At 35.7% G+C, this 27,839-nt stretch overlaps 4 protein-coding genes across 6 annotated transcripts; all 4 read right to left on the bottom strand.

Moving 5' to 3' along the window:
• Positions 1–951: 951 nt before the first annotated feature.
• Positions 952–7,498, bottom strand: LOC111608138 (sialic acid-binding Ig-like lectin 10). Its single transcript, XM_023331209.1, has 9 exons — positions 7,417–7,498; positions 6,920–7,046; positions 6,172–6,570; positions 5,646–5,966; positions 4,344–4,646; positions 3,918–4,220; positions 3,492–3,794; positions 2,933–3,041; positions 952–2,841 (listed from the first exon to the last, which is right to left on the bottom strand). The coding sequence occupies exons 2-9, from the start codon at positions 6,963–6,965 to the stop codon at positions 2,736–2,738; spliced, it is 1,890 nt and encodes a 629-aa protein (XP_023186977.1). The 5' UTR covers positions 6,966–7,046; positions 7,417–7,498; the 3' UTR covers positions 952–2,735.
• A 2,224-nt stretch (positions 7,499–9,722) lies between these two features.
• On the bottom strand, positions 9,723–13,285 carry LOC111608143 (sialic acid-binding Ig-like lectin 14). 3 transcript variants are annotated; one of them, XM_023331223.1, is made up of 6 exons: positions 13,092–13,285; positions 12,687–12,814; positions 11,950–12,348; positions 10,796–11,116; positions 10,468–10,576; positions 9,723–10,374 (listed from the first exon to the last, which is right to left on the bottom strand). In XM_023331223.1, exons 2-6 carry the CDS (start codon positions 12,751–12,753, stop codon positions 10,266–10,268), a joined length of 1,005 nt encoding a protein of 334 aa, XP_023186991.1. In that variant the 5' UTR covers positions 12,754–12,814; positions 13,092–13,285; the 3' UTR covers positions 9,723–10,265. The 3 variants fall into 3 exon arrangements, with proteins under 3 accessions (XP_023186991.1, XP_023186993.1, XP_023186992.1); XM_023331225.1 differs by having other exon boundaries at positions 11,950–13,285; XM_023331224.1 differs by lacking the exon at positions 9,723–10,374 and having other exon boundaries at positions 10,489–11,116; positions 12,687–13,285.
• A 2,960-nt stretch (positions 13,286–16,245) lies between these two features.
• Positions 16,246–18,835, bottom strand: LOC111608142 (sialic acid-binding Ig-like lectin 14). The gene is made up of 6 exons (XM_023331220.1): positions 18,737–18,835; positions 18,026–18,430; positions 17,407–17,727; positions 17,014–17,289; positions 16,725–16,833; positions 16,246–16,633 (listed from the first exon to the last, which is right to left on the bottom strand). Exons 1-6 carry the CDS (start codon positions 18,795–18,797, stop codon positions 16,528–16,530), a joined length of 1,278 nt encoding a protein of 425 aa, XP_023186988.1. The 5' UTR covers positions 18,798–18,835; the 3' UTR covers positions 16,246–16,527.
• Positions 18,836–20,568: 1,733 nt separating this feature from the next.
• On the bottom strand, positions 20,569–25,877 carry LOC111608140 (sialic acid-binding Ig-like lectin 5). The gene is made up of 9 exons (XM_023331218.1): positions 25,643–25,877; positions 25,414–25,502; positions 24,808–25,200; positions 24,362–24,679; positions 23,951–24,202; positions 23,505–23,771; positions 22,112–22,214; positions 21,956–22,022; positions 20,569–21,293 (listed from the first exon to the last, which is right to left on the bottom strand). The coding sequence occupies exons 2-9, from the start codon at positions 25,448–25,450 to the stop codon at positions 21,078–21,080; spliced, it is 1,653 nt and encodes a 550-aa protein (XP_023186986.1). The 5' UTR covers positions 25,451–25,502; positions 25,643–25,877; the 3' UTR covers positions 20,569–21,077.
• Positions 25,878–27,839: the final 1,962 nt, after the last annotated feature.

Below are 27,839 nucleotides of genomic sequence, written 5' to 3'. Positions count from 1 at the left end.
CGTCATCTAAGCCCCGCCCCCTCAGAACAGGAAGTGCTATTTTTTTCCTTGGAAACTTTCATCTATGGCTCTCTTGACCTAATCAAGGTGATTCTGTGTTGGATGACAGAAAGGAAGTTGGTCTCGCTTGCTTTAAAGTGCCAAAAGTTTTCAATGGCGGCAACGCCGTTCGTATACGTTTGCCTCTACATTCCACATACTTTGACCGAGCTGCATCAAACTTGGCCTGAGTGATCCTGGTGGGATGCCCGTCGATCCTACGTCATCATATTATGACGTCATCTAAGCCCCGCCCCCTCAGAACAGGAAGTGCCGTTTTTTTCCTTGGAAAGCTCTGTTTATGGCTCTCTTGACCTAATCAAGATGATTCGGATGATAAACTCTGTCAATGCTCGCTGCTGGCTGAACCGTGTGGGCGTGGCCAAATGGCGAATATCAGTCCCTCGCCATATTCATACGTTTGGCTCTAATTCACACATGGATCATCCGATTGGCACCAAACTGGATATGTATGACCTTAGTGCACCTCTAAAGAGCCCAACGGGTTTGAGATGTAATTTGACTCCACTGCGCCCCCTAAGTTAATACATCGGCTGTATCTCCTCGATGCATTGACCGATCTGCACCAGATTTTTTGACAGTCATCGGGGAGCGCCGCCGAACGCATTCACGTGTGTCGCCCAGTGGACGGGCGGGGAAAATGCGCGACAGCTTCTGCGGCGGCTAGCGGGCGGCGGTGCTGGAAACTGCGGCAGAGCTTCTGCGGTGGGGAGCGGGCTGCGGCTCTGGAAACTGTGCAAGAGCTTCTGCGGTGGCCGGAACCCCCGCGGTGGCCAATAGGCCGGAGCGGTGCTTGCTGCGAGGGCCGCCCGAGGCTGCTTGCAGCTTTAATTATATTTATAATCATTATATTGTTACTTTCATTTCATTCAGCAAGAAAGTACTGTTTATCAGTCTGATGTGGGCTAAACTGCATTGCATTAATCAAAGATTTATTTACCTCTGTTTTGTCTTCAGTGAATCTCTTCACTGAAGGTGAAACTGCATTCTTGTCTTCTTTCTATATTTCTTCCTGTTTCTGCACCATTAAGAATGGGGAAGTTGGTTTGTAAGTATGTTGTTGCTTTGCACTTTTTCTGTGGCTAAGGCAATGTGCAACTTTCATAACTTTGTTTTTATGCATTTAATTCACAGCCATGATTGAACTTAGTGGTCTACCATTTGCATTTAGCTTCTTATTTAAGGTATAAATAAATAAATAAATGAATATTTTAGGAAACATGTAAGTTTGATCGTTCTCAGTGGGCTTTGCTGTTTTTGTGTGTGTGTGTTTCTTTGAAGAAAAGAAAACCATTGTCATTGCCAATATACAGCCTATATAGAATTATTGTGCTAGAAACACAAAATCAACATAATGTGACTTATCAAATGGGCCACATGTAGAGCAGCTCCACTTTTGTCAGACTGCCCCAGGGAAGCTGTGGCTACAATGTATTTATCAATGGATGAGTGAGTGAATGTAGTGTGGAGCACTTTAGGACCATCTGGACTACAGGTCATTTACTATTTATAAGCACACAACTGCAAAGATGTCCACTCCACTTTAAGTAAGTAGTATCAAAGAGTTAATAATAAACGCATTTTCACCGACGCTCTTTATTTGAAATTTTAAATTGACATTTGTAGCTGTATGCAAAATAGGCCAGCACACTTTACAGTAAGCAATAATTGCAGTATGATTGCTACTGTTACGGGTGCTCAATACATCGGTCACGATTCACTAGTCGATCTCAGGAAGGTTTTGAGTTGATCTCGGCAGTATCGTCTTCTGGTAACAAAAAACTGAACTCCACCAGGAGGCTGAGACGATCTCTTCTTACACGCAAATCAAAGTATTCACTAAGATCCTAAATTTTTTTAAAAGACATGAAGAATAACTCAACAAACTTGTTTAAATGAATTAAAATAATGTCCCAAGTGATCCGACAAAAACAATAGTCACTGTAATTATTGTTTCAATAAGGTGTTGCATCGATTCTGTGTGCCAATTTTGGTTCCATTAGCAAAAAATAGGCGACCCACAGGCCGACTCTCTGACAGGTCACTAGCAGATCAGGTGTTGAAATTAGCTAATCAACCACTGAATCCTGCTGGCCCGACTAGGACAAACTAGCAACCCTCTCCCAATGTCAGAATTTAGGTTTTCTATCTCTTTAATATGTCTGCTATAACTTATTATAACTTATATAAAATAAGTCAATAGAGTTTCATTTATAATCTATTTTGACACGTGGTAGCTCTCAGCCGGCTGGTGTGGGAAAAAGTAGCTCTTGGTCTCAAAATGTTTGGGCATAACAACAAAGTACAGTTTGTTATGTGAGATGTAAAATATTGTTATTCTATTGAAACAACCAGTACTGTTAAAAGCTAAGATGCTTAAATGTTAAAATATATTTTATTTGTGCTGATTAGAAATGGTAAAAGCTATTGAAGCACTCCAGAACACAAATCTATACAATATTCATCATTCTTGTTATATTATATGGTATATCTTATTCTTATCTAGAGACACTTACTATTTCTTTTTATTTAACAATTGTGGATCAAAACATTTTTCTTATTCTAGAAAACATAAATCCACTCTTCTATTGCATGTAGAATACTGAAATTGATTTTATATATATACATATTTTTCTTTATGTAAGATCCAAGTGAGAATGATCTCTGGAAGCATGTTACTGTGGTCTTTGGACAATAACATCATACTCTGCTGATGTATCACGTTTTTGCAGAGACAAATAAGTTTGATCTTCAGTGAGGTTTGTTTTTTTTCTTGTGTTCCTTTGAAGAAAAGAAACACGTTATTTCAACTGTACAGCCCATATGCCTTAATTTGGCCTGAAAAGCATGAAATAAACATCATGTATCTTACCAAAGGTGCCAAATGTAGATCATACAGAAAACATGTACACTGAGTGAAACACCAGCAATGACCCAGGGAAGAGCTCCAAAGCCAGAAACACAATGTTTCTCATGATAAGCTGTAAAATTACAGAAATACATGTGAATTGGGGTTTCTTCACCTTTTAACTTGGGCCTCTCTTCACCAAAACTGACTGATAAGGCACTAGCATCACTGCAGATGCAGCACCAATCTGCCTATCAATGTCCCGCTCCATTTTCCCTTCAATAGTGAATAAGACTATGAAACGCTTAATGCTTCCACTTGAAGCAGGACCTCATCCCTGCTCTGAAAAAGGCAATCTACCCTTTTCCAGCTCAAGATCACAGCCTCCCTCTGTAGCTTTTGTTCTATTTTCTAAGGTGTATTGTCAGATATTTAAAATAAGGCATTTTAAAACAGATATTTGATAACATACACAAGTGCTAAGTATTCTGAAGAAATTACAAAACCTAACACGAAATAATCCTGACTTAGAAGCCCAAATAATTATATACCTTCTGCAAATTAACTATGAAAATATACTTACAAGTCACTTTAACATGGACTTCTTCTGTCATGCTTTCATTCTGATACGTTGCTGTACAAATGTAACGTCCAGCTTCTTCTGATGTTACATTCATGAAGGAAAAAGAGACACATCCACTTTTTTCCAGCAGGTAGACTTTTCTGCTTTCTGCTTTGCTTAAAATGTTGTCCTGCCATTTGATTTCTATTCCAGATTTAGTCCACTTGATAACTGATGGAGGAACACTGTCAACACTGCAGGTCAGATTCAGATTGTCTCCCTCCATGACGGTTGTCCTGCCAGAGATCTGAGGTTTTCTTGCATCTGTGGAACACAGTTTAAACAAAAGGTTTAAACACTTTTGTTATGAACTCCATATGAAGCTCAAGCTTAGATAATTGCATGTAATAGTTTGAGAAATATTTCTTCAAAATGTATTAAACACACATGTCACTGTTACAGTAATTTTTTCTCTCTGAGTGTTGTTCAGATGTTTTGATGTGCAGATATAAAGACCAGCATCTTCTGTTGTCACATTAGTGACGGAAAACAAGCAACTTCTTTTTTGTCGCTGACAGATTTTACTGCTGCCACAATTTTTAGATACATTGTGACTCTGCTGTTCGGCTTGTTTTCTAGATTTAGTCCATGTGATGACTGATGGAGGAACACTGTCAACACTGCAGGTCAGATTCAGATTGTCTCCCTCCATGACGGTTGTCCTGCCAGAGATCTGAGGTTTTCTTGCATCTGTGGAACACAGTATAAACAAAAGGTTTAAACACTTTTGTTATGAACTCCATATGAAGCTCAAGCTTAGATAATTGCATCTAATAGTTTGAGAAATATTTCTTCAAAATGTATTAAACACACATGTCACTGTTACAGTAATTGTTTCTCTCTGAGTGTTGTTCAGATGTTTTGCTGTGCAGATATAAAGACCAGCATCTTCTGTTGTCACATTAGTGACGGAAAACAAGCAACTTCTTTTTTGTCGCTGACAGATTTTACTGCTGCCACAATTTTTAGATACATTGTAACTCTGCTGTTCGGCTTGTTTTCTAGATTTAGTCCATGTGATGACTGATGGAGGAACACTGTCAACACTGCAGGTCAGATTCAGATTGTCTCCCTCCATGACGGTTGTCCTGCCAGAGATCTGAGGTTTTCTTGCATCTGTGGAACACAGTATAAACAAAAGGTTTAAACACTTTTGTTATGAACTCCATATGAAGCTCAAGCTTAGATAATTGCATCTAATAGTTTGAGAAATATTTCTTCAAAATGTATTAAACACACATGTCACTGTTACAGTAATTGTTTCTCTCTGAGTGTTGTTCAGATGTTTTGCTGTGCAGATATAAAGACCAGCATCTTCTGTTGTCACATTAGTGACGGAAAACAAGCAACTTCTTTTTTGTCGCTGACAGATTTTACTGCTGCCACAATTTTTAGATACATTGTGACTCTGCTGTTCGGCTTGTTTTCTAGATTTAGTCCATGTGATAACTGATGGAGGGAAACTGTCCACACTGCAGTTCAGATTCAGTTAATTTCCTTCTTTAACTTTTGATCTACCAGAGATCTGAGGTTTTCTTGCATCTGCAGAGCAAATATAAACAAAATATTTAAATTTTCAGTAAAGCAGACACACAAAGAACATACTCTTGTTACTGGCCAATTTATATACCAATTAATAAATCAAGAAAGTATTTTAGATTGTAATTTGTTGTGGATGTATTTATCTAAATAAATATATTTCTTCTTGTTTTGCTTTTGAAAAATCTCAGCCGACATGCCATTGTTATTTTGATTGTTTTTCTTAGAGTGTTATTCAGATATTGTTCTGTACAAATGTAAAGTCCAGAATTATTTGCTGTCACGTTAGCATGGTAAAAACTGCACATTTTTTCTTCTATTAAGTCATCTCTGGTTAAATTTGAACCATTTCATAATGCTGGAGGGAAAATGTTAATACTCCTGGTCACAATGAAAGTCTCCTGACTTCACCACAGTATTCTCTGTTATCAAAATTTACTTCACATCAATGAAATAAAAATAATGTATTACAATAAAATAAAGCCAGTTTTAAAAGAGGGGTATTTTATGAGCAAATGTTCATAAATTGTAATTAAAACATCATCAGCAGGATTTGTAAGACAATGAGGTACTCACATGTCACATTCAGAGTCACAGTCTCATTTATATTTATGTCGCCTGTGAAGCTGACTTTGCAGGTTATACTGGTGTTGTGGTGATCAGTTGATGCGTTAAAGGTCAGAGTTGAGACATGTCTCTTTGTGAAAGCAGTCAGATTCTCTGTTTTTAAAGCAGTAATGTTTCCTATGATGTAAGAATCATTCTCTCCTTCTCCTCTCCACATCCAGGTGATTTTAGGAGGAGACCCAGAGCAGAGACCAGGAGCAGTGCAGGTCAGAGAGGCCTGCTGTCCCTCAGTCAGTGGAGGAATCATCACTGAGGGCTTTTGGTTCAGATCTGATGGAAACAGTTCATCAAATTAATCATCACAAAAATGGTAAACAGTGTGAGCTTGACAAGACAGATTGACTAAATATTTCCTTTATTTTGTCAACAATAAAGCTTCAACAATCTTCTCTAAAAATATAAAGATAAAATTATTAATTTTCTTCATTAAGTCTAGTAATCTGATGTGGGAATTGTATACTGGAATGTTTCCTACCTACTAATGAGAGTTTTGTTTTTGCAAGATATGCAAATGCTTCTCCTGTTTCTTTTCCCACAACTCGGAGCTGATATGATCCAGAATCAGATTTCTGAAGATCATTGATCACCATGCTGCAGTTCTTCTCAGTCATGTTCAGGTGCAGCAGTGACACACGACCTTTGAACCCAGGTTGAATGTTTTCCTCGTTCTTGTCAGAGTGAAATACAGGGACAGATTTGGCACAATTGTCCTCAAGTTTTTCACATTTATACCAAATAATATGTTCGGGTACAAAGAAAGATGTGAAAGAGCATGGTATCACAGCACAGAGTCCAGCTTCTGCTCTTATTTCATCCTCATTGAAAGAAACACAATAACCTTCCTGTTGACAGGGGATTTTCCATTGTAATGCACCTGTTAATAAGAAAAACAAGTAAACTCAGGATTTGTTCAAAAATTATTTCAATGAAATGAAACAATGCCAAAGTAATGACAGTTTCATCCTGACTAAAGTTTCTTGTCAGTAAATGTTTATATAAACCAGATATTATTTATAAGATGTTTAAACACTAACCATTAATTTTTCCTTAAGTTTCTCCACATAACAGAAAAACTTTATTCATTTGCAAATTTGTAAAACAAATATATAAACTTTAGAGATTTGCCATAAATATTGTTACAAGCAAATGTGGATACATATACATATAGTGTATTTAATTTTAGTATTGATTCATGTTCATGAATTAGACGATTCATACATTACCGTTGCCAGTAGGGAGAGACACGATTAACCAGATGAAAACAAACATCCTGATTTGAAGCTTGAAACATTCAGATCATTCCAAACAGGGAAAAGACTTTTATCCAGGAGTTTCAGACAAATACTGAAACTGAAGCAAAGTTCAGACATAACATCACACATTCAATGCAACATTTCTGTATTGGATTTTATTTCAGTATATATAACTGCACTTTATGAATGTTTTACATAATGTTTTGCTACCTAATTATGACTTTACAACTTTTCAGTAAAGACAAATAAAATGGAACTATGAATAATTAAAATTTGTAATCATCAGGAGAATTTATATACTGCACACCTCTGTGGCATTACAATTCATTTGTAACCTTGTTCAGCAAGAAAGCACTGATTTTTCTCTTTAACTCTCCCACCCCAACTTACACACACACGTAGACATTGAATTATTTTGTTCATCAATCTGAGAGCTAAAGTATTGTGTAAATAAAAGTTTTATTCACCTCTTTTTTTGTCCACCTTTCCACTCGTCTTCAGTGACTTTCTTCACAGGCGTCTAAACCGCCTTCTTCTTTTCTCTTTCATATTTCTTCCTTTTTTGCTGCATTAAGAATTGGGAAGTTGGTTTGTGAGCACTTTTATGAAAAAAAAGCTGCTCAACCAATGAGTGAGACTCAGGCTTTATAAACTATAAATTTAATAAGTTGTGATAATGCATGTGTTTGTATATTTTTTCATTATTTCATCATCATAAATCATTTACTAAGAGGTTGTTTTGCATTATTTCTATGATTATGAACATGGAAAACTTTGACAACAATATTTTTTATGCTTTTAAATTGCAGCCATTATTGCATTTAAGCCTACCATTTCATTTAACTTCTTATTTAGAGCAAAAACAGATGAATCCAAATTTGCAGAGACATATGAGTTTGATCTTCTTCACTAGTTTCTTATTTTATTTCTTGTGTTCCTTCGAAGAAAGGAAAACCATTGCAAATGTACAGCCTATATACAGTAGTTCGTCCTGTGGTAGATCCCCCACTCAGTCTGTCTCATGGCAGTGTCACTTCTATCAGACTGTCTTGTAGAAGCTGTGTCTACAATGTATCTTACCACAATCAATATGAATGTGCATCTGAATGGCTGAATGGATGATTATAATGCTAAACACTTTGGAATAATTTCATTTACAGGCCACTTCCTAATTGCCATAGACACCCAACTACAATGATGCTGACCCCACTTTCAGTAAAGGATCATTGCAAAGTAGAGTGCTGAGTCCTCTACTGCTCACTATGTTGCCTCATGGTTGTTCAGGAGCAGCTGCAGGTAAAGAAGCCAGAGTAAGTTTTCTGATATCACCATAGTTGTAGATCTTAGTCTTGGCCGGATCTCTCTTGAAAAAGACATTTTTAATCTCAATGAGACACACCTGGTTAAAGAAAGGGTTACATTCATACATATATTACCAACAGCTCCCCCCCACCTTTCTGCAGGTTTGAGGTAGAGAGGGCGACAGCATCAACTTCCTGTAGGTTTCATCTGACAATCCCATGTTGACACAGCAATCTTTCACAATGCTGCCCCCCTTAGGAAAAAGTATGTAAACTAAATTTAGGGACATACATTGTTTTTTAGTAATTATGGAAGAAAAATTTCTAACATTTTTGTGTATTAAAAACATTTTTTACTCGATGATGGCATCCACTGTCTTCTGTAGTGTGTTGCTCATCAGGAGCTGAGAGGAAGTGGTTTCATAGGCTCTTAAGAAAGACCAGTTTAGTGTCTAACAGATTTTATCTCAAGATCTCAGTAACTATTTTAAGACAAGTGGCTGAAGTGTTTAAAGATGGTCAGAGCTGCAGGCTGCCATATATGGATATATGTACTGGTATATATTACTGCTAATAATAAAATACCATCAAGAATAACGTCTCCAGGCAGGAAACTGTTGCAGAACTATAGACTTCATTCAGTGACTGATGCATCGTTGGTGTACAAAAGAGCATTACCATATTTGTACTTCCTCCGAGCATCTGTTAGAATTTATAACTGTCTTTATATTCTAAAGGCATCTATATCCCTGCCGTTATAGTTTTTTTTAGTAAATAGTATGTTATTTTTTATGCAGAAATGTACATTAACATTTTATATTTTTATTTTTCTACACAATTGGACATTTCTTTGAATCTGATTATACTGTTTTTGAAAATTATACAGTGTAACTTTATGCTGTAAGTTTGCTCTTTTTGCACAGTTAGTTATTCTTATTCTCTTTTTGAATGTTTTTTTTATTTTGAACCTAGATGCTTTAACTCGCATGTTACTTTGCTGCTGCTACCAAGTCAAGAGACATTAAAGTTTTTTTTATTCTACTCTAATATTCATGTTGCAGTCAGTCTAGATCTTATTTCTGATATATGAGTGTGTATTAGCTCGTCTCATCCATCTCCTTTTATCTTTACTTCCTCAATTTATGTGGTAAAAATGAAAAACATAACTAATAAATGCTGACTACTGAAGCACATATATTATATGTAAACTAAAATGTAATTTGGTATATTCAAGGGTAATCAGGTTTTTCTTTTCTAGGTATGAATTTACTTCTTTTTTTTGGAAAGCAAAAAAGGGTAACATTTATTCATGCTTTTTCTACACCCACTATCATTATAGGATTAGAGAGGCCTTTAGAATTTTTCTAGCAGTCCATAGGTGAGATACACATTGAATAAATCACACAAATATACACACCTAAAGTTCAAAAATAATATAAAATTACCTTTAATGTATTATACAAGAGCATCAATGACTGCATAATGTTTTATCTGTAATTTATATTAGAAAAACTATTTCCTAAGGTTCATACACGACATGTCAGGTAAAATGAGAAAGAAAAACCCAATTGACATTTACAATTGAAATGTAAGTTATAAAGGATAATCTTGCATTTTAAGGAAGATACGTTGTTTAGGCATATATGGACATAAATATTTCCAATAAATATTTACAGAGTGTATAAATATTCAACAATTTAAATATACTCCAGAAAAACTAAAAAAAACAATATAACTTCAATAACGAATCGTAGAAGGGGAAACAAAAAAGTAATTACAAATAAATTGGAAGATCCTTATAATATTTTTTCTTTCCAGTTGTATTCATGATATATCTTATTCCTGTGCTAAGACAATTACTATGTCTGTACTTTTAACAATTTTAGTGGGACTGATTTCTCTTCTCCAGGAAACATTCACCACCTGTTCTTTTCTGTTGTGTCTAAAACAGTAGTGATATGAATCTAGTTTCAGCATGGAGCATCCAATTGACAGTAATCCCTGACATCAACATGTCAGTGCGGTTGTTGAACAATAACATTATACCCTGCTGATGCATTGGTTTTTTGCATACACATGTAAGTTTGATCATCTTCAGTGGGTTCAGCCTTTTTTCTTGTGTTCCTATGAAAAAAGGAAAACATAATTGTTGCAAATGCACAGCCTACATACAGTAATTGGACCTGGAAAGGAGAAAATAAACTAAATGTAACTTACCGAATGTGGTACAAGTAGATCATAGAGAAAAGATGCACACTGAGTGAAACACCAGCAACGACCCAGAGAAGAGCTCCACCGCCACATGCACAATGTTTCACATGATTAACTGTAAAATATAGAAATGCTTGTTAATTAGGGTTTCTGAGGAGCATAGATTGAATTAAACATGTCTCATGAATTAAGGAAGCATATGAATTTGACTTACTTACAATTGACTTAATGAATGATTAAAAAAAATTAAGCATAACATAAAAGAGGAACATCACTGAGAAAATGTATTTAAAAAGCACCTTCAATAAGAGTTAAAAGATAATAAAGTACCCACAATTCACATTCAGAGTCACCGTCTCTTCTGTAGTTATGCCACCTGTGAAGTTGACTTTACAGGTTATACTGGTGTTGTGGTGATCAGCTGAAGAGTTAAAGGTCAGAGTTGAGACATGTCTCTTTGTGAAAGCAGTCAGATTCTCTGTTTTTAAAGCAGTAATGTTTCCTATGATGTAAGAATCTTTCTCTCCTTCTCCTCTCCACATCCAGGTGATTTTAGGAGGAGACCCAGAGCAGAGACCAGGAGCAGTGCAGGTCAGAGAGGCCTGCTGTCCCTCAGTCAGTGGAGGAATCATCACTGAGGGCTTTTGGTTCAGATCTGATGGAAACAGTTCATCAAATTAATCATCACAAAAATGGTTATCAGTGTGAGGTTGACAAGACAGATTGACTAAATATTTCCTTTGTTCAGCTTCTTCCCCACAGCCGTCAGAGCCATTACTCCCTGCCCCCCCCCCTCCCCCCCCTCCCACACATATCATAACCTCGCAGTCACACATACATATCCCCCACCCCCACACAGTCAGATTGTTCTGCACTTTGCACTGTCACATCATCTGCACTTTGCCATAATTGGACCTGCTGCTACTTCTTTGGTGTGGTTGAGTGCCTGTAGTTAATTTTAGTTGTATATATTGTTATTATTATTATTGTGTGTTTGTTTATTTTATTTATTGTATATATTTGACTTTTTGCACGGGAGCTGCAATAGAAATTTTGTTGAATCCTGTTCAATGACAATAAATGCTATCTATCTATCTATCTATCTATCTATCTATCTATCTATCTATCTATCTATCTATCTATCTATCTATCTATCTATCTATCTATCTATCTATCTATCTATCTATCTATCTATCTATCTATCTATCTATCTATCTATCTATCTATCTATCTATCTATCTATCTATCTATCTATCTATCTATCTATCTATCTATCTATCTATCTATCTATCTGTCTGTCTGTCTGTCTGTCTGTCTGTCTGTCTGTCTGTCTGTCTGTCTGTCTGTCTGTCTGTCTGTCTATCTATTTACTTTGTCAACAATAAAGCTTCAACAATCTTCTCTAAAAAAAAAAAAGGTAAAATTATTAATTTTCTTCATTAAGTCTAGTAATCTGATGTGGGAATTGTATACTGGAATGTTTCCTACCTGCTAACGAGAGATTTGCTTTTGCAAGATATGTAAATGCTTCTTTTGCTCCTTTTCCCACAACTCGGAGCTGATATGATCCAGAATCAGATTTCTGAAGATCATTGATCACCATGCTGCAGTTCTTCTCAGTCATGTTCAGGTTCAGCAGTGACACACGACCTTTGAACCCAGGTTGAATGTTGTCGACTTTGTTGTCAGAGTGAAATACAGGGACAGATTTGTCACAATTGTCCACAGGTTTTTCACATTTATACCAAATAATATGTTCGGGTACAAAGAGGGATGTGAAAGAGCATGGTATCACAGCACAGAGTCCAGCTTCTGCTCTTATTTCAACCTCATTGAAAGAAACACAATAACCTTCCTGTTGACAGGGGATTTTCAATTGTAATGCACCTGTTAATAAGAAAACAAGTAAACTTTTTTTATTATTTCAAACAAGTTGAAAGAGATCAAAGTAATGACAGTTTATTCCTAATAAAAGCTCATTGTTAGTTAATGTATATACAAACTACATGGGGATTAAAAAATATTTTTAAATACTAATCATTACATTCTTTTATTTTAATGTCTGCACATAATACAAAAACTGTACTCATTTGCACATTTGTGAAAGCAGTATATATCCTTTTAAGGATTTCCCATGAATATTGTTACAAGCAAATATAGATACAAATAGTATATTTACTTTTTGTATTGATTTATGTTTACAAATGAGAGGATTCATACATTACCAATGTATGTAGGGAGATACATGATTAACCAGATGAAAACAAACGTCCTAGAGTTGAAGCTTGACATGTTCAGTCCATTCCAAACAATTGAGAAACTTTTACGTACGAGGTTCAGAAAAATACTGAAACTGAATCAAAATAAAGTTCAGACATAACGTTGCGTTTAGTACAGCATTTCCATACTGGATTTTATTTCCTGACAGCATAACTACTTTGCAGAATGTTTAAGATAAATTTTACTGTTAGTCAATTGTGACTTTTCAGTAAAGACAAATGCATATAAATATGAATAACATTTATATTTATAATCATTATATTGTTACTTTCATTTCATTCAGCAAGAAAGTACTGTTTATCAGTCTGATGTGGGCTAAACTGCATTGCATTAATCAAAGATTTATTTACCTCTGTTTCGTCTTCAGTGAATCTCTTCACTGAAGGTGAAACTACATTCTTGTCTTCTTTCTATATTTCTTCCTGTTTCTGCACCATTAAGAATGGGGAAGTTGGTTTGTAAGTATGTTGTTGCTTTGCATTTTTTCTATGGCTAAGGCTATGTGCAACTTTCATAACTTTGTTTTTATGCATTTAATTCACAGCCATTATTGAACTTAGTGGTTTACCATTTGCATTTAGCTTCTTATTTAAGGTATAAATCAGGGGTGCCCAAAGTCGATCTTCGAGGGCCAGCATCCTGCATGTTTTAGTTCTCTCCCTGGTGGTAGTAACAACCTTCTCAGCATGTCAATGTTCTTCTTAGGCCTTTAATGAGCCGTCATTTGATCCAGGTGCGTTAAACCAGGGAGAGAATTAAAACATGCAAGATGTCGGCCCTCGAGAACCGACTTTGGACACCTCTGGTATAAATAAATTAATTAATATTTTAGGAAACATGTAAGTTTGATCGTTCTCAGTGGGCTTTGCTTTTTCTGTGTGTGTGTGTTTCTTTGAAGAAAAGAAAACCATTGTTATTGCAAATATACAACCTACATAGAATAATTGGGCCTAGAAGCACAATGTGACTTATCAAATGGGCCACATGTAGAGCAGCTCCACTTTTGTCAGACTGCCCCAGGGAAGCTGTGACTACAATGTATTTATCGATGGATGAGTGAGTGAATATAGTGTGGAGCACTTTAGGACCATCTGGACTACAGGTCATTTACTATTTATAAGCACACAACTGCAAAGATGTCCACTCCACTTTAAATAAAGGATTATTGCAAAGTAGAGTGGGGAGTCTTCTGCTGTTCATTGAGTTGGCTCATGCCTGTTCAGCAGCAACAGCAGGTAATCAAACTGGACTGGGATTCCTGATGGCAACATATATAGTTCTCTGTCTCATTACCTTTCTGCAGGTCTGAGGTTACGGAGGCCTCTAGGGAATATGGGGATTTTTTTTTCTTTTGCGTTAGATTTTTCCATGTATGTTAATATATTGTGAAATATCTGACATATCTTTTTCTTTAGGATAAAAATGCACCAAAGACCTATGATATAAACGGAAACTTTCCATAAGAAGGAAATAAAAGAAAGAAAAAAAATACATTCAAACTATTTGGACTATTTCTGAGTTATTATCACGGGGTAATAACTGACAGTTTTGATTATGTCTCTTTTGTGTTGATGGTCTGATTGGTTTAAAGGGCCGTTTTCATGTGCAGTTCCATCTCTGCCTTACACAAACAGACATAAACGTGCAGTGAATAAATCAATTTTCAATAAATTATTTGCACCAAAGAGTTAATAATAAACGCATTTTCACCGAGACTCTTTATTTGACATTTTAAATTGGCTTTTGTGGCTGTATGCAAAATAGGCCAGCACATATTGCAGTAAGCAATATTTGCAGTATGATTGCTACTGTTACGGGTGCTCAATACATCGGTCACAATTCACTAGTCGATCTCAGGAAGGTTTTGAGTTGATCTCGGCAGTATCGTCTTCTGGTGACAAAAAACTGAACTCCACCAGGAGGCTGAGACGATCTCTTCCTACACGCAAAAAAAAGTATTCAGTAAGATCCTAAATGTTTTTAAAAGACAAGAAAAAGAACTCAACAAACTTGTTTAAATGAATGATCCAAGTGATCAGACAAAAACAATAGTCACTGTAATTATTGTTTCAATAAGGTGTTGCACCGATTCTGTGTGCCAATTTTGGTTCCATTAGCAAAAAATAGGTGACCCACAGGCCGACTCTCTGACAGGTCACTAGCAGATCAGGTGTTGAAATTAGCTAATCAACCACTGACTCCTGCTGGCCCGACTAGGACAAACTAGCAACCCTCTCCCAGTGTCAGAATTTAGGTTTTCTATCTCTTTAATATGTCTGCTATAACTTATATAAAATAAGTCAATAGAGTTTTATTTATAATTTTTTTTTTTCTATTTTTTTCTCCGAAGAGTTTTTGCAGTGCTAGTGGCTCGTATTTTTTGTACAGTAGGCAGACAGGAAGGAGGGTGAGGAGAGGGGGGAAGACATGCGGCAAAGGTCGTCGGGACCGGGAGTCGAACCAACGACGTCCGCGTCGAGGACTAAGGCCTCCAAACGTGGGGCGTGCTAACCCCCTGCGCCACCACAGCACGCCCCTATTTATAATCTATACTGCTCAAAAAAATAAAGGGAACACTTTAAGAGTTAAACACCTGTTTAAGTGTTCTCTTTATTTTTTTGAGCAGTGTATTTTGACACGTGATAGCTCTCAGCCGGCTTGTGTGGTAAAAAGTGGCTCTTGGTCTCAAAATGTTTGGGCATAGCAACAAAATAGAGTTTGTTATGTGAGATGTAAACTATTATTATTCTATCGAAACAACCAGTACTGTTAAAAGCTAAGATGCTTAAATGTTAAAATATATTTTATTTGTGCTGATTAAAAATGGTAAAAGCTATTGAAATACTTAAAAGGCATTTCGTACATTTTTATTTTGATAGTTAAATACAAAAGGTCTCAGACAAGGGGAGAAGGTATTGGATTTAAAGCACTAACTACAAATTTAATATGGTTTAGAGAAGTAAAAGCTATTTGTGAATTAATTTTGTCATTTGATGGGATTCATAATGCTAAATGGAGCATGTTAAAAGAATAATTGTTTGGTTTAAAGGAGTATTATATCCATTTCTGATGTAATGAAGCTAATAGTTCTCTATTGAAGTAGGCGATACCTGAAGTATGTTGTATATGAAGTGCTATAACACAGATGAAGAAGAATAAATTCCTTCTCATACCACAGCATCACACATTGAGGGAAGATCATTCTCTATATTACCCTCATCCATCCATCTAAGGTTGCAGGGTAACATATACTATATGCTTATGGGAAGTGTTCACACCTACTGCCAACGGCTTTCTCACTTGAATGTGTGCACTCCTTATCTAAAATGTTTGTTCCTTCCTTTAAGGAAGTCATATTAGAGGAAGTAAATATGTTTATTTTTTCTTTCTGTAAGAAAGGATATGTGTATGTGTGCAACTCGACTCTGTCTTCAAAGTAGGGTAGATCGCAGTGGGGTGCTAATCTGTTTTCCATACTCTCGAGAAATAAACTGACCAACCTGATCTGTTCTCATCCATCTTTATTTAATGAAGAGCTGATGCCAGCACTCCAGAACACAAATCTATACAATATTCATCATTCTTGTTATATTATATGGTATATATTATTCTTATCTAGAGACAATTACTATTTCTCTGTATTTAGCAATTGTGGATCAAATCATTTTTCTTTTCTAGAAAACATAAATCCACTCTTCTATTGCATGTAAAATACTGAAGTTAATTTTTTTTAAAAAGTCATTTTCTTTATGTAAGATCCAAGTGAGAGTGATCTCTGGAAGCATGTTACTGTGGTCTTTGGACAATAACATCATACTCTGCTGATGTATCACGTTTTCGCAGAGACATATAAGTTTGATCTTCAGTGAGGTTTGTTTTTTTTCTTGTGTTCCTTTGAAGAAAAGAAACACGTTATTTCAACTATACAGCCCATATACCTTAATTTGGCCTGAAAAGCATGAAATAAACATCATGTATCTTACCAAAGGTGCCAAATGTAGATCATACAGAAAACATGTACACTGAGTGAAACACCAGCAATGACCCAGGGAAGAGCTCCAAAGCCAGAAACACAATGTTTCTCGTGATAAGCTGTAAAAATACAGAAATACATGTGAATTGGAGTTTCTGTGGAGCAGAGTTTGAATAAAGCGTTTGGATACTTTTGATTTAAGGAAGCTTAAAAAGTTGATTATACATAAAGCACACTGTTTCTGATCTAAATGAACATGGCGGAAAAAGAGGAAATAAACATGCCAAAGGAAGTTGTACCTTCTTCTGACAGCTCTCGATACACCCTGAGGTTTTCTTTGACTTCCCAATTTTCATTGCTGCTAAAACATTCAACACTGATGTTGCCAGGGTTTCTAAGAGATAGGATGCTGTTGACAGTGTTGTTTGACACAATGTTGATGACAGAGTACTCAGTGTGGTTCTTTAGTAGCGGCCATGTGATGGTGGGTGAAGGAAACCCCTCACTGATGCATACACAGCTTAAGACCTCTGCATGTTGCACACATCCAGAGCCTTTCAGGATTTTTGCCAACACTGTAAGCATATGTTTGTAAAATATCTCATAGCTGTGGCATAAATGTTTTACACTTCATATTTATAGAATTGAAAAAAAAAAACATTGAAACCCACTAAGATACAGATCATACTTACAGCTTACGTTCAGAGAAACTGTCTCTTCTGTCGTTATGTCTCCAGTGAAGCTGACTTTACAGGTTACATTGGTGTTGTGATGCTTAGCTGAAGGTTTAAAGGTCAGAGTTGAGCTGTGTCTCTGTGTGACAGCAGTCAGATCCTGAGTTTTTAAAGCAGTCGTGCTTCCTGTGATGATATAGTCCTCTTCTATTTTTCCTCTCCACATCCAGGTGATGTTAGGAGGAGACCCAGAGCAGAGACCAGGAGCAGTGCAGGTCAGAGTGGCCTGCTGTCCCTCAGTCAGTGGAGGAATCATCAGTGAGGGCCTCAGGTTTAGATCTGATGATAACATGGTTGATAAATAAAAGCAAGTGGAGATATTATTATTTATTTTACATTTAAATGGAACAAGCTAATTTTAGCTTAGCTGTAAAGATATTTTCATTGATCAATAGGAGTGGATTTGTTTTGGTGCTGATGCAGTTACTACAATCTGCCAACAGAGGTCAACAAACACTGACAGATTCTGGTAAGTTTTTTTAGACGCTGTAATATAAAAAGACTTGAAACATGTTGTATATTTTTACAAATCACTGAATTGAAGAACCATAGATGTTCTTATTATTGCCTTTCATACCTTTGACAGAGAGAATTGTTCTAGAAGGGAACGTAACTCCATCTGCCGTTCCATGGTAAAAACCATTAACTCTGAGCTGATATGATCCAGAATCAGATGTTGTGAGGTCATTGATCATGATGCTGCAGTTCCCCTGACTCACATCAGGATCCAACAGTAAAACCCGTCCTAGAAATTCTGATGGAACCTTGTAACGATTTATGTGAAATATTATGTCAATGTCACTACATCTCCTTTTCTGTGGTTCACATTTAAGCCAGACAATACTTTTTGGTGTAAATCCATCAGCAGTGGTGAAGGAACATGGTATCACAACACACAGTCCAGCTTTGGCTGTTATCATTTCCTCATTGAGAGTGATGCAGAATCCATTGTAACAGGACGGTCTTCCAAGGGCTGATTCAACTGTTAGTGTGAAGGAAAAGACCAAAGCAGTTATATATTTGTGTTTGTTATAACTGTAACATCTACTACAAAACCTTTGCAAACTGAGGATGCTTTCATCTAACCAATCATTTTTATTAGTACAGAAACAAAGTGTGTAAATGTTTCAGGATTTACAAGTTTTTTAAAAACTTGACAGGGTTAAACAAACATTTTGTGATTACATTTATCAGCAAAACAAATTGATTTAATATCAAAGTAAAATATTGTCACATAAAAATTGCTTTAAGCACTACATCATAATAAAAAAGAAAATACTCCTGATACCTTTATATGTGGTGGAAACCCACCAAAAGAAAAACAATGTCGTCCAGAAGACAGTAAACATGGTTTGATTCCTCAGTGATTACTCTCCTGCTCCTTCAGTGCAGCATGAACATTTAAAATGCAGAAATGGATTCAGTGGAAAGTTCAGTCTTGAGATGCCAAAATATAGCAATACAGGATGTGGCTTTTTTTCCTCAGCTATACCATTGAGACATTCCACCAAGGGGAGTGGCACTTTCTGGCAGGCATTTTGTTCCATATAACACAGTAGGAGTGTAACCAGTAAACCTTTTATGGATGCAAAAACAAGAACCCCCCACTAGATGACTTTGTGATACGATGTAAAGCACTTTGAAATGCCTTGCTGCTGAAATGTGCTATACAAATAAAATTTGATTTGATTTTTGATTTGATATAATTAACACTATGTGCTAATGTAGTTTTCTTTACCAACCTGCAATGTTCACTGGAGTAGTATTGAGACATTTTATCATGAGGTTACGGAGGCCTCTAGTGGCTCTTTCTGGCAGGCAGCTAAATTAAGATCTGATCTTTACACTAGTTAAAAGTATAATTAACACTACTGTATGTGCTAATGCAGTAGTCTTTAGCATCTATATATCTAAAAATATATTAGCATATATTTTTAATAATGAAACTGATTTTTAATAACTAAAAGGACCAATTGTATGTGTTTAAGGCTAACTGGGACATCATCATCTTCAAAATTCGTAAACCATTATCGTGAACAAAAGTTAATCTAAGAAGTGCATATTTTTTCCTCATGAAGACTGTTCATAAGGAAATATTTTTCTCTTGTTTGTTAGAGAGACCTCTTTGGAACAACTTCATACACTTAAAAATTCACTAACTCCAGTTCACATGTGGAGTGGTATGGTGGGGGATTCAACAAGCATTTTGTTGATAGTTGAGCTCTTATACATTTTAGCCATAATAAGTTCCATCATGTAGCCATTCCTATGCATTGTATAGTGTGTCAACATTGATTTCCTATTTTAATAATTTAGAGCTAATGGTGACATGCATTCTGTTTCTGCATTGTTTTCTATGTTGCAGTTAATGCTTCAAAGACTCTAAGAACGATGAAGTAATAATTGCATGTCAACTATTTAAAAATTGTATTCAAATTCTTCCCAGCTGAATTTATGACAGTTCACTTACACATTTGGATTTTGTTGATTTTTTTTTCTGTCGTAAAGTTGAGACCCAGATCAGAGTGACAAATATTACATGTACACTGTATCTTACAGTTTTATTTTCATCAGATCATCTCAATAGTGTCTCAGTGTTAGAAACAGATGGAATGAGCAATGCATCCAGTCGCTATTCACTGATCAAAGCTTCACCTCACCGTGGAAACCAAGACAAGCCACACCAACATGAAAAATGACTGAACAACCCAGCAGCTGCTTTATTTAAAAGCCAAATCATTCACTTTATTTTAGCAGCTAAACTGAAACTGTAAATATATAAAATCTTTTGACTGTCCATTGCTTTGTGCACATCAGTCTCAAACATGTTTGAAGAGTGCCAAAGGTTTTAATGCAGACTTGTATGTTAGTGGTAGGCTGCCCTCTGCTGACTGTTACTACAAGCTATGCAAGTGTTTCGTTCTAAATGCCTGCTTAACAAGCATCTTGCATCTTTTTTCTTAAAACCTCATCCACTTTTACATGTATTGATGATGTTCATATATTGTACACATAAACACAGGCTTGCATCATGCATAATTTTAAAGGAGCTTATTGACCATCTTTATACCACATCCAAAAATCATTAAATAATTAATTGAATTTGATACAAAATGGTAATACAAAGTTTTAATAAAGCAAAAATAACTACAAACAAATGTTGGTCAGTCAGAATTGCATTGCTACATTACAGAACACAATTATAAAACATTATTGTTTGTACATTTGATGTGCACAAAATCAACAATCTCACCTTAATTTTTTAAAACAAATACAATTTGTCCTTAATAAATGGCTTACAAAAGTAATAAATGATATATATCTTCTAATAAATTCTGACACATTTAAGTGATTCTTTAATTGCTAAATTGTGTATAAATTGCTTTTATAAAAATGTCTTTTTACATCCCTTTAGTAAACAAATTTTATTTTCCTTTAATTTGCTGCAAATCCTTTTCATAGTATAAACAGACAGCACAATTAATGGAAATTAGAATTCCGATTAAAATCACTTCTGTATTCCATAGACTAAATACTAAATGTTAGGGTTAATAAAAAAATCTTTGACCCCACACAGTCTCCTTAAAGCGTAATGTTTTGTTATTGTGTCATCCTCATTCTTCATTTCCTCAGCATGATTTTGTTTGTCTCTGAATTTCTGCATACTCCGTCTCATTCTTGTTGGGGTTTTCTTCCTTTTCGAGACGCATGTTAAGCTTGGAGAGATCAATGGCGGCATACGTCAAGTCGTTCGATATACGGTTGAGTTCAAGGGTCCCGGCTCCATTCATTGCTCCATGTTGGACTTCAAACTGAGCATTGTTCACTGATTGACCACCACAAGACTGAAAGATGCAAAAAAAAGAATGGCATCACATAATTGCTGAAACAAGAAACGTTTTCTCTAATCAGATAGTAATTTGTGAATTTTCAGTCTCTGCCAGCTATTCTGCCATATATCATTTGTCAAGGATCGACCTGCAAAGAACATTAGAAATGAGGAATACAGCTTCTTTTTATCCTACTCTTTTATGTATTTTATATGTAAGATTTTGGAGGGTGTTAAAAATGTTCATCTGTGTTTAATAACTAATGACATGGAGGAATTCTCATTCAAAGTAAGATTTGAGTGTCTGTTTGAAATGCAACTGTGCTGCCTTTGAAATCAGACATGCTGCAGCTTTTGCAATTTTTCTTCCTTATATGCCTGAGTCATTTCTTATATATGACTCAGATTAAGTGCAGGTTAAGTTTTTTTAACCTGCACTTTGACAACTCTCAGTATGAAAATCCACAATTCTCCTTATATGCTGTCAGAGGCCTTTAAATGGACATATATTTTTTGTAAATTTAATATGTGTTATGATTTACTGCTGGAGATTAACAGTTTTAACCCAGACAAATCCATAAAAATCTATTAAAAATATTTATTTATCAATAGACCTCACTCAAATTTTCTTTGGCAAAATAACTCCTAACAACATTTCACATTTTAAAAGCAGCTTACCTGTGGATCATCTGGAGAGATCGTTTCAAGAGTTTCAACCAAATTTCCAGACTTCTTTAGTTTTTTTCTGTGAAAAAATATATTCACTCATCAAAAGCTTAATATGTTTATGCTGACTTTGCATGCTAACAAGATCAATAAACAGAGCTAATATACCTGTAATATGTTATGGCAATAATAGAAAGAAGGATAAAAATAAATCCTCCAATTAAAGCAACAATGAGGATTTCCAGCCAGGGAACTGTTGTTGAAGACTCATCTGATCGCCAGAGAAAAAGACAAAACAAAATTAAGATAAAGTGTAGTTATCACGTTCGCCCATACAAAGATCTTCAGACAAAGTTATTCTTTTTTAATAATGTGAAAAAAATATACATACTTATGGTTTACATATAACCACTCCATGAAATACCTGTTTTCAGTTATCTTTTGGCATGAAAAAAAACTTTTTAAATGTATTTTTCACCTTTCCACACAGGGGGACAGCATGCTATTGGTTTTAAAATAGCATGTTGCGCATTAATAATGTAACTTTGAGGGAAAACTAAAATTTTGTTAGGTTGCCATAGATTTGAAAATTTTCTAAAATAATTTTGCTGGACTGATTAACTTGTTTCTGACTTTTTATCTTGTTCTCTATAAGATGCTGTCATATCTATGCCCCTCTTTGCATTCTCATACGGGCACAGTATCTAACATAATACCAATCTTAGTTCTGTAACTTTGCACCATTTTCATTTGACGTATATGTTAGCTCCACCTGCCTTTCTGTTGATGTGTATGTCTTGTGCTTAAAGTAAAATAAAATAAAATAAGACACATACTTGAAATAATTTGCAAACATATTACAATATTAACATACTATTTTAGTTAGAACAAAAATTGGAGTTATAGCCTAATACTGCAACTGTCATGAGTAAACCACCTTGCAAGGCAGTCTCTTCTATGACTGCACAATTTGATAAGCTGGGAAAAGGCACAGGTGTCTGCAATCCATCCTTACATATAAGCACAGGTTCAACATATAGTCGTTGACAGAACAGTTAGTTCTGGTCCACTTGTTTCCCAAATAAAAAAATGAGAAAATCTTGAAAAATAAAAATTAGTATTACAGTTCTCTCTATCGTAAGTTTCTGCTCAGGCGACTCTCCCAGGAACACATCTGCTGCAATCATTCATTGAGTCCCATCAGCTCCACTAAATACAGTCTTGGCATCCAAACGTTGACAAAAATAATCAGATAGATTTATTTATATCTGTATTATATGCTAACAACATTTTTTTTTTAATTGTAGGTGTTTCTAAAATAAAAACTGCACAGGCAAGATTTCCCCGATGTATTTTTGCTTTTCTGCTCAAGTAGAAGCAAATATTTGTGAACTTACACACGCTGCCCAGTAGGTGGCAGTAACAGAAATGTCATACTAGAGTACAAAAAGTGGCTAACGTGAAATAAACCCCTGAAAACTCATGTAATCTACCCTCTCATGCATATAAATGATTAAAAGTTGCACATAGGTGTCACCTGTTAAAGCTTGGCTTCATTTACCTGGTAGGTTTTGAATTGTGAGGTTTTTCTCTGTTTCTCCATTTTCATTGCTGCTGAAACATTTAATGCTGATGTTTTCATGGCTTTTGACAGTTTGTTTAACAGTGCTGCGGACAGCTTGACCTGACACTGTGACAGAGTCCTCAGTGTGGTCCAAAGGCATTGACCAATTTATGGTGGGTAGAGGGAACCCCTCACTTATACACACACAGGTCAGCAGCTCCGACTTGAGCACACATCCAGAAGTGTTTAGGATCCCCGAAAACCCTGTAAATAAAAAAAAAAATTGCATTCTCAGTTATACGAATGAATTCAAAACATCACCTGCTGTTAGTATCCTTTGTTGGTAAAAATGTGGAAAAAAGGAGGAAAAACGAGTTCTTGTTTTGTCACTATTGAAACAAACTACTGTTATAAAGGATGCTTGAATGACGGATTATACTTACAAGTTATTGTAACATTAATTTCTTCTGTCAGAGTGCTATTCAGGTGTTTTGCTGTACAAATGTAAAGCCCAGCATCTTCTCTGATTGCATTGGTGATATAATAAGAGGTATTTACTTCCTGCGGGACATTTCCATTTAATTTTCTTGAAAACTTGATTTCTGAAGGAGGGAAGCTGTCAACACTGCAGGTCAGATTAAGATCATGTCCCTCCTTCACGCTTGTTCTACCTGAGATCTGAGGTTTTCTTGCATCTGTGGAGCACAGAGAAATTGTGAGACATAAAAAGTCCAAATAGGGCAAATTTTAAACACAATTTCTGCTTTCAACTGCAGACCAGGTAACTTTGTTGCATTGATTTCCTTGCAACTAAATTCAGCACAGTGCCATGCTATTTATATTTTAGTACTCACAGGTCACATTCAGAGTTTCCTCCTGCACAGTTATGCTAGCAGTGAAGCTGACCTTGCAGCTGAGTTTGGTGTTGTGGTGTCCAGCTGTAGGGATAAATGTCAAATTTGAACTGTGTCTCAGTCTTACATCGGTCAGATTCTCAGGATTTAAAGCAGTCATGTTTCCTGTGATGTAAGAGTCATTCTCTCCTTTTCCTCTCCACATCCAAGTGATGTTAGGAGGAGATCCAGAGCAGAGACCAGGAGCAGTGCAGGTCAGAGTGGCCTGCTGTCCCTCAGTCAGTGAAGGAATCATCACTGAGGGCTTCTGCTTCAGCGCTGATGAAAGCACAGATCACAGGTGAAATCATTTCAAAAACTCCTTTTTTTATTGAGTTACACAGAAATTCTCGAAGATTCTTTGAGCTGAAGTCATAATACACCAAAGAAGGAAAATATTGTCCTACCTGAGACAGAAACTTTAGTTTTGTTGTTGTATGAAAATCCATCAGGTTTTCCACTCAGATTCCCATTCACTCTGAGCTGATAGTATCCAGAATCCGACTCAGTGAGATCATTGATCACAATGCTACAGTTCCTCTGACTCACATCAGGCTCCAACAGCGACACTCTTCCTTTAAACCCAGCTTCAGTATTTGTATTGTTTTCAGAGTTAAATACACATGACTTATTATCATCTTTGGATTTGTACCAAACTATATGTATAGGTGTAAATTTCATATCGGTGTTGAAAGAACATGGTATCACAACACAGAGTCCAGCCTCTCCTGTTACTTCTTTGATAAGAGTAATGCAGTAGTTGCCCTGCTGACAGTACTCTTCCACCGAAACCAATGCACCTGTCAGCCAAAGATTACATATTATCTTTCATTGGTTTGTTTATGATGTACTTCAAAAAGACACATATTTAGAATCTCAAAAATATGCAAAGAAGTACTTTCTTTGTTATTATTTCATTGTGAATTTCCCTTTCACAGTAAACTAAAATGAAATACAACATATTTTAATTTAATTCAAACTTGATGTTGAAAATTTGAAAGTGGATATTTTACCTGACAAAAACATGATTGCCCAGGCAAGAAGAAACATGTTGATGTAACACTTGAAGTATTAAACTAATTTCTCCACAGGATACAGTTTACTGCAGCATCAGAATAAAAACAAATCCAACATTAGGTCTGAATGACTCTTATAAAACTTTGTAATTTTATAAAGAGTAAGTCTCTCTGAAATAGTTTTAAATATTGTAACATTATTCCCATCAAATTGAATGTTGTTTACCTGTGTTGCTTTGTCCATAGCCTGGCTTCACTGCACTGAACTGTATCTGTGTAAGTCTGAGTTATTTTCCAGCTGTTATTTTAAGTTCTCCAGGAAGTTTGTAGATGCTAAATTGTTGTTTTAGCTTGCTGTCTACAGAAAAGGGAAGTAATTGTCGATACTAACGTAACACATCTTCATTACTTTGATATTAATTGCCTTTTATCAAGTAAAACATGTATTCTATGATGGGGCTGAAAATATCAATCTTTTGTCATTTTAAGTGCTGTAAATGATCTCTTTTACCACCTGATATTTGCATGCCCTCTTTTAAATAAAGGAAGTGTGTTCAACAATAAAGGACTGAAGCAAAACCTTTATCCCTTCATCACTTCCCCAATTTTAACCACAATTCAGTATCTTGTGAGGAACTTAAGGGTATTTGAATTGTATGCTAAGGACTGTGTGACTGTTTGTTATAGCTATGCATTTATTATATGTCAATAATGCTTTTGCACTGGCCTGTATACTGATATCAGTCAGGGCTTCCTCACTAGTTTAGATCACTGAAGCTTGTTTTTTACTGCAAATGTGCAAATCTTAGTCCATCACTTGCTCCCCAAAACCATCAGTAAGTTATATGCTTTACAATTCCACAGATTAGAAAGCAGGTTAAGCTGCAGCATGCCCCTGTACCTTTACTTTACAATGTTGGCCTTATTGTATTAAATGCTGATATATATACTAACATGATTTTAAAGCTGCTATGTAATTGGGCTTTCTTTTTGTTTGTTTTTAACTAGTCTGCCTTCTTCTGGTCAAGGCTATATACAGTACTACACAAAATTCTAGGTCAGTAGCATTGGTTGTTAGCACTGTAGATTCACAAAAGTCATCTTATTAAAAACTATTTTGTGTGTTTCTATGTAAGCTTTGCCTGCATAAGCATTTTTCTGCAGCTACCTCCAACGGTCCAAAACCATAAAATATGTGATAGGATAACCGGCCACTCAAGAGTGATTATGTAGTAAATCTATTGTGTGCCTGGAAATTGAATCATACATAACCAGCAAGCATAAATTGTTCACTGTCATCAACTTCTTCTTTTGCTACTTTGCTGAATGGCGTGGGTTTTCTCCAGATTCCAGCGCACAGTTCAAAAACATATCTAACTGTTAAGATATGTTGATGTAATCAAAGCTAATACAAATAAATGTGGGTCAGAATTGAGACACACCAATCAGGTTTTCTTTCGCCAAGATGGCACACAATTCAAGAGAGCAAAACTGCAAAGACAGAGACTGAATAATACAGTCAAACGTATCACACTATAACTAATTATATTTTTCTGATATTGATTAGTAATAATCATAGGCCTTCAGAAATGGTTGCCACAAGAACAAAATTTGTATTGAATTAGAATGACTGAAACTTCAGTTGTATTTTGCTAGTGATATGTTCTTGGTTTTAATTTTACTTTCTGAGGTTTGAGAAATCGTGTTGTTGTCCTTTTGGCCCCTTTCTCCACTTGATTGCCATGATAATGCAGTGGCCGATATTTCACACTGGATGCCCTTCCTGACACACCCTACCCACATCCCAGTCCTCCGATTATCCCTGGGAATGGAAGGAGCAGGATTTGAACCCTGGTTTGTGACCAACCTACTCTAGCATCCAAGCCACTACTGCTTCCACTGAGAGATGACTCATGTAAAAACACAAAAAAATTATTTTCTGTTTCATTCAACTAAAGAAAAAAAAACCTAAAACCAAAAATTACCATCATTTTGTTGTGTTTAAAAACAGCACACCAGACAATATGTTGTTTTCTACCAATAATCCACTGTTGTTTTTTGTTTATTTATTTATTTTTTGTCTTTTATTTGTATTTATTTGGAACAGAAGACAGATGAATTTTGAATTGCTTAAAATAAAACAGAGCAAACCATATAATAACAAAACTGTTATACCTTTGCAATCTCTCTGATAATTTGCAGAGAGATTGCAATTATTGATTTGAATTATTGTGTGAGAATATCAGAATTGTAAAAAAAAAATGTAATAATAATGATCACAAAGTATTGGACAATTTAACTGTACAACACACTGTGACAAAGAATTAGGTGTATTTAATACTTGTATGAAAAAAAAATAAAATAAAATAAGAGGTATTGTAAGACTGCAAGCCAGCATATCTGGAACCCTCCATTACAGTAAC

This window comes from Xiphophorus maculatus, chromosome 3, assembly GCF_002775205.1.
Source record: "Xiphophorus maculatus strain JP 163 A chromosome 3, X_maculatus-5.0-male, whole genome shotgun sequence".
NCBI classification, from domain to species: domain Eukaryota; kingdom Metazoa; phylum Chordata; class Actinopteri; order Cyprinodontiformes; family Poeciliidae; genus Xiphophorus; species Xiphophorus maculatus.
The sequence above is the reverse complement of the archived record's forward strand: the minus strand, read 5'-3'. Positions and strand labels throughout refer to the sequence as shown.

Coding starts and splice junctions, on each gene's coding strand:
- LOC111608138 (XM_023331209.1), bottom strand. CDS start 6,965: ATGTTTGTTTTCATCTGGTTAATCGTGTCTCTCCCTACTGGCAACG. Junction 4,221..4,343: donor AATTACTGTAACAGTGACAT/GTGTGTTTAATA, acceptor TGTGTTCCACAG/ATGCAAGAAAACCTCAGATC. Junction 3,042..3,491: donor AGTCCATGTTAAAGTGACTT/GTAAGTATATTT, acceptor GTAATTTTACAG/CTTATCATGAGAAACATTGT.
- LOC111608142 (XM_023331220.1), bottom strand. CDS start 18,797: ATGTTTACTGTCTTCTGGACGACATTGTTTTTCTTTTGGTGGGTTTCC. Junction 18,431..18,736: donor GGTTTCCACCACATATAAAG/GTATCAGGAGTA, acceptor TCACACTAACAG/TTGAATCAGCCCTTGGAAGA. Junction 16,834..17,013: donor TCGAGAGCTGTCAGAAGAAG/GTACAACTTCCT, acceptor GTATTTTTACAG/CTTATCACGAGAAACATTGT.
- LOC111608143 (XM_023331223.1), bottom strand. CDS start 12,753: ATGTCAAGCTTCAACTCTAGGACGTTTGTTTTCATCTGGTTAATCATG. Junction 12,349..12,686: donor GTATCTCCCTACATACATTG/GTAATGTATGAA, acceptor TCTTATTAACAG/GTGCATTACAATTGAAAATC. Junction 10,375..10,467: donor ATCTACTTGTACCACATTCG/GTAAGTTACATT, acceptor CTTTTTTCATAG/GAACACAAGAAAAAAGGCTG.
- LOC111608140 (XM_023331218.1), bottom strand. CDS start 25,450: ATGTTTCTTCTTGCCTGGGCAATCATGTTTTTGTCAG. Junction 25,201..25,413: donor GGCAATCATGTTTTTGTCAG/GTAAAATATCCA, acceptor TTTGGCTGACAG/GTGCATTGGTTTCGGTGGAA. Junction 24,203..24,361: donor GGAAACTCTGAATGTGACCT/GTGAGTACTAAA, acceptor TGTGCTCCACAG/ATGCAAGAAAACCTCAGATC.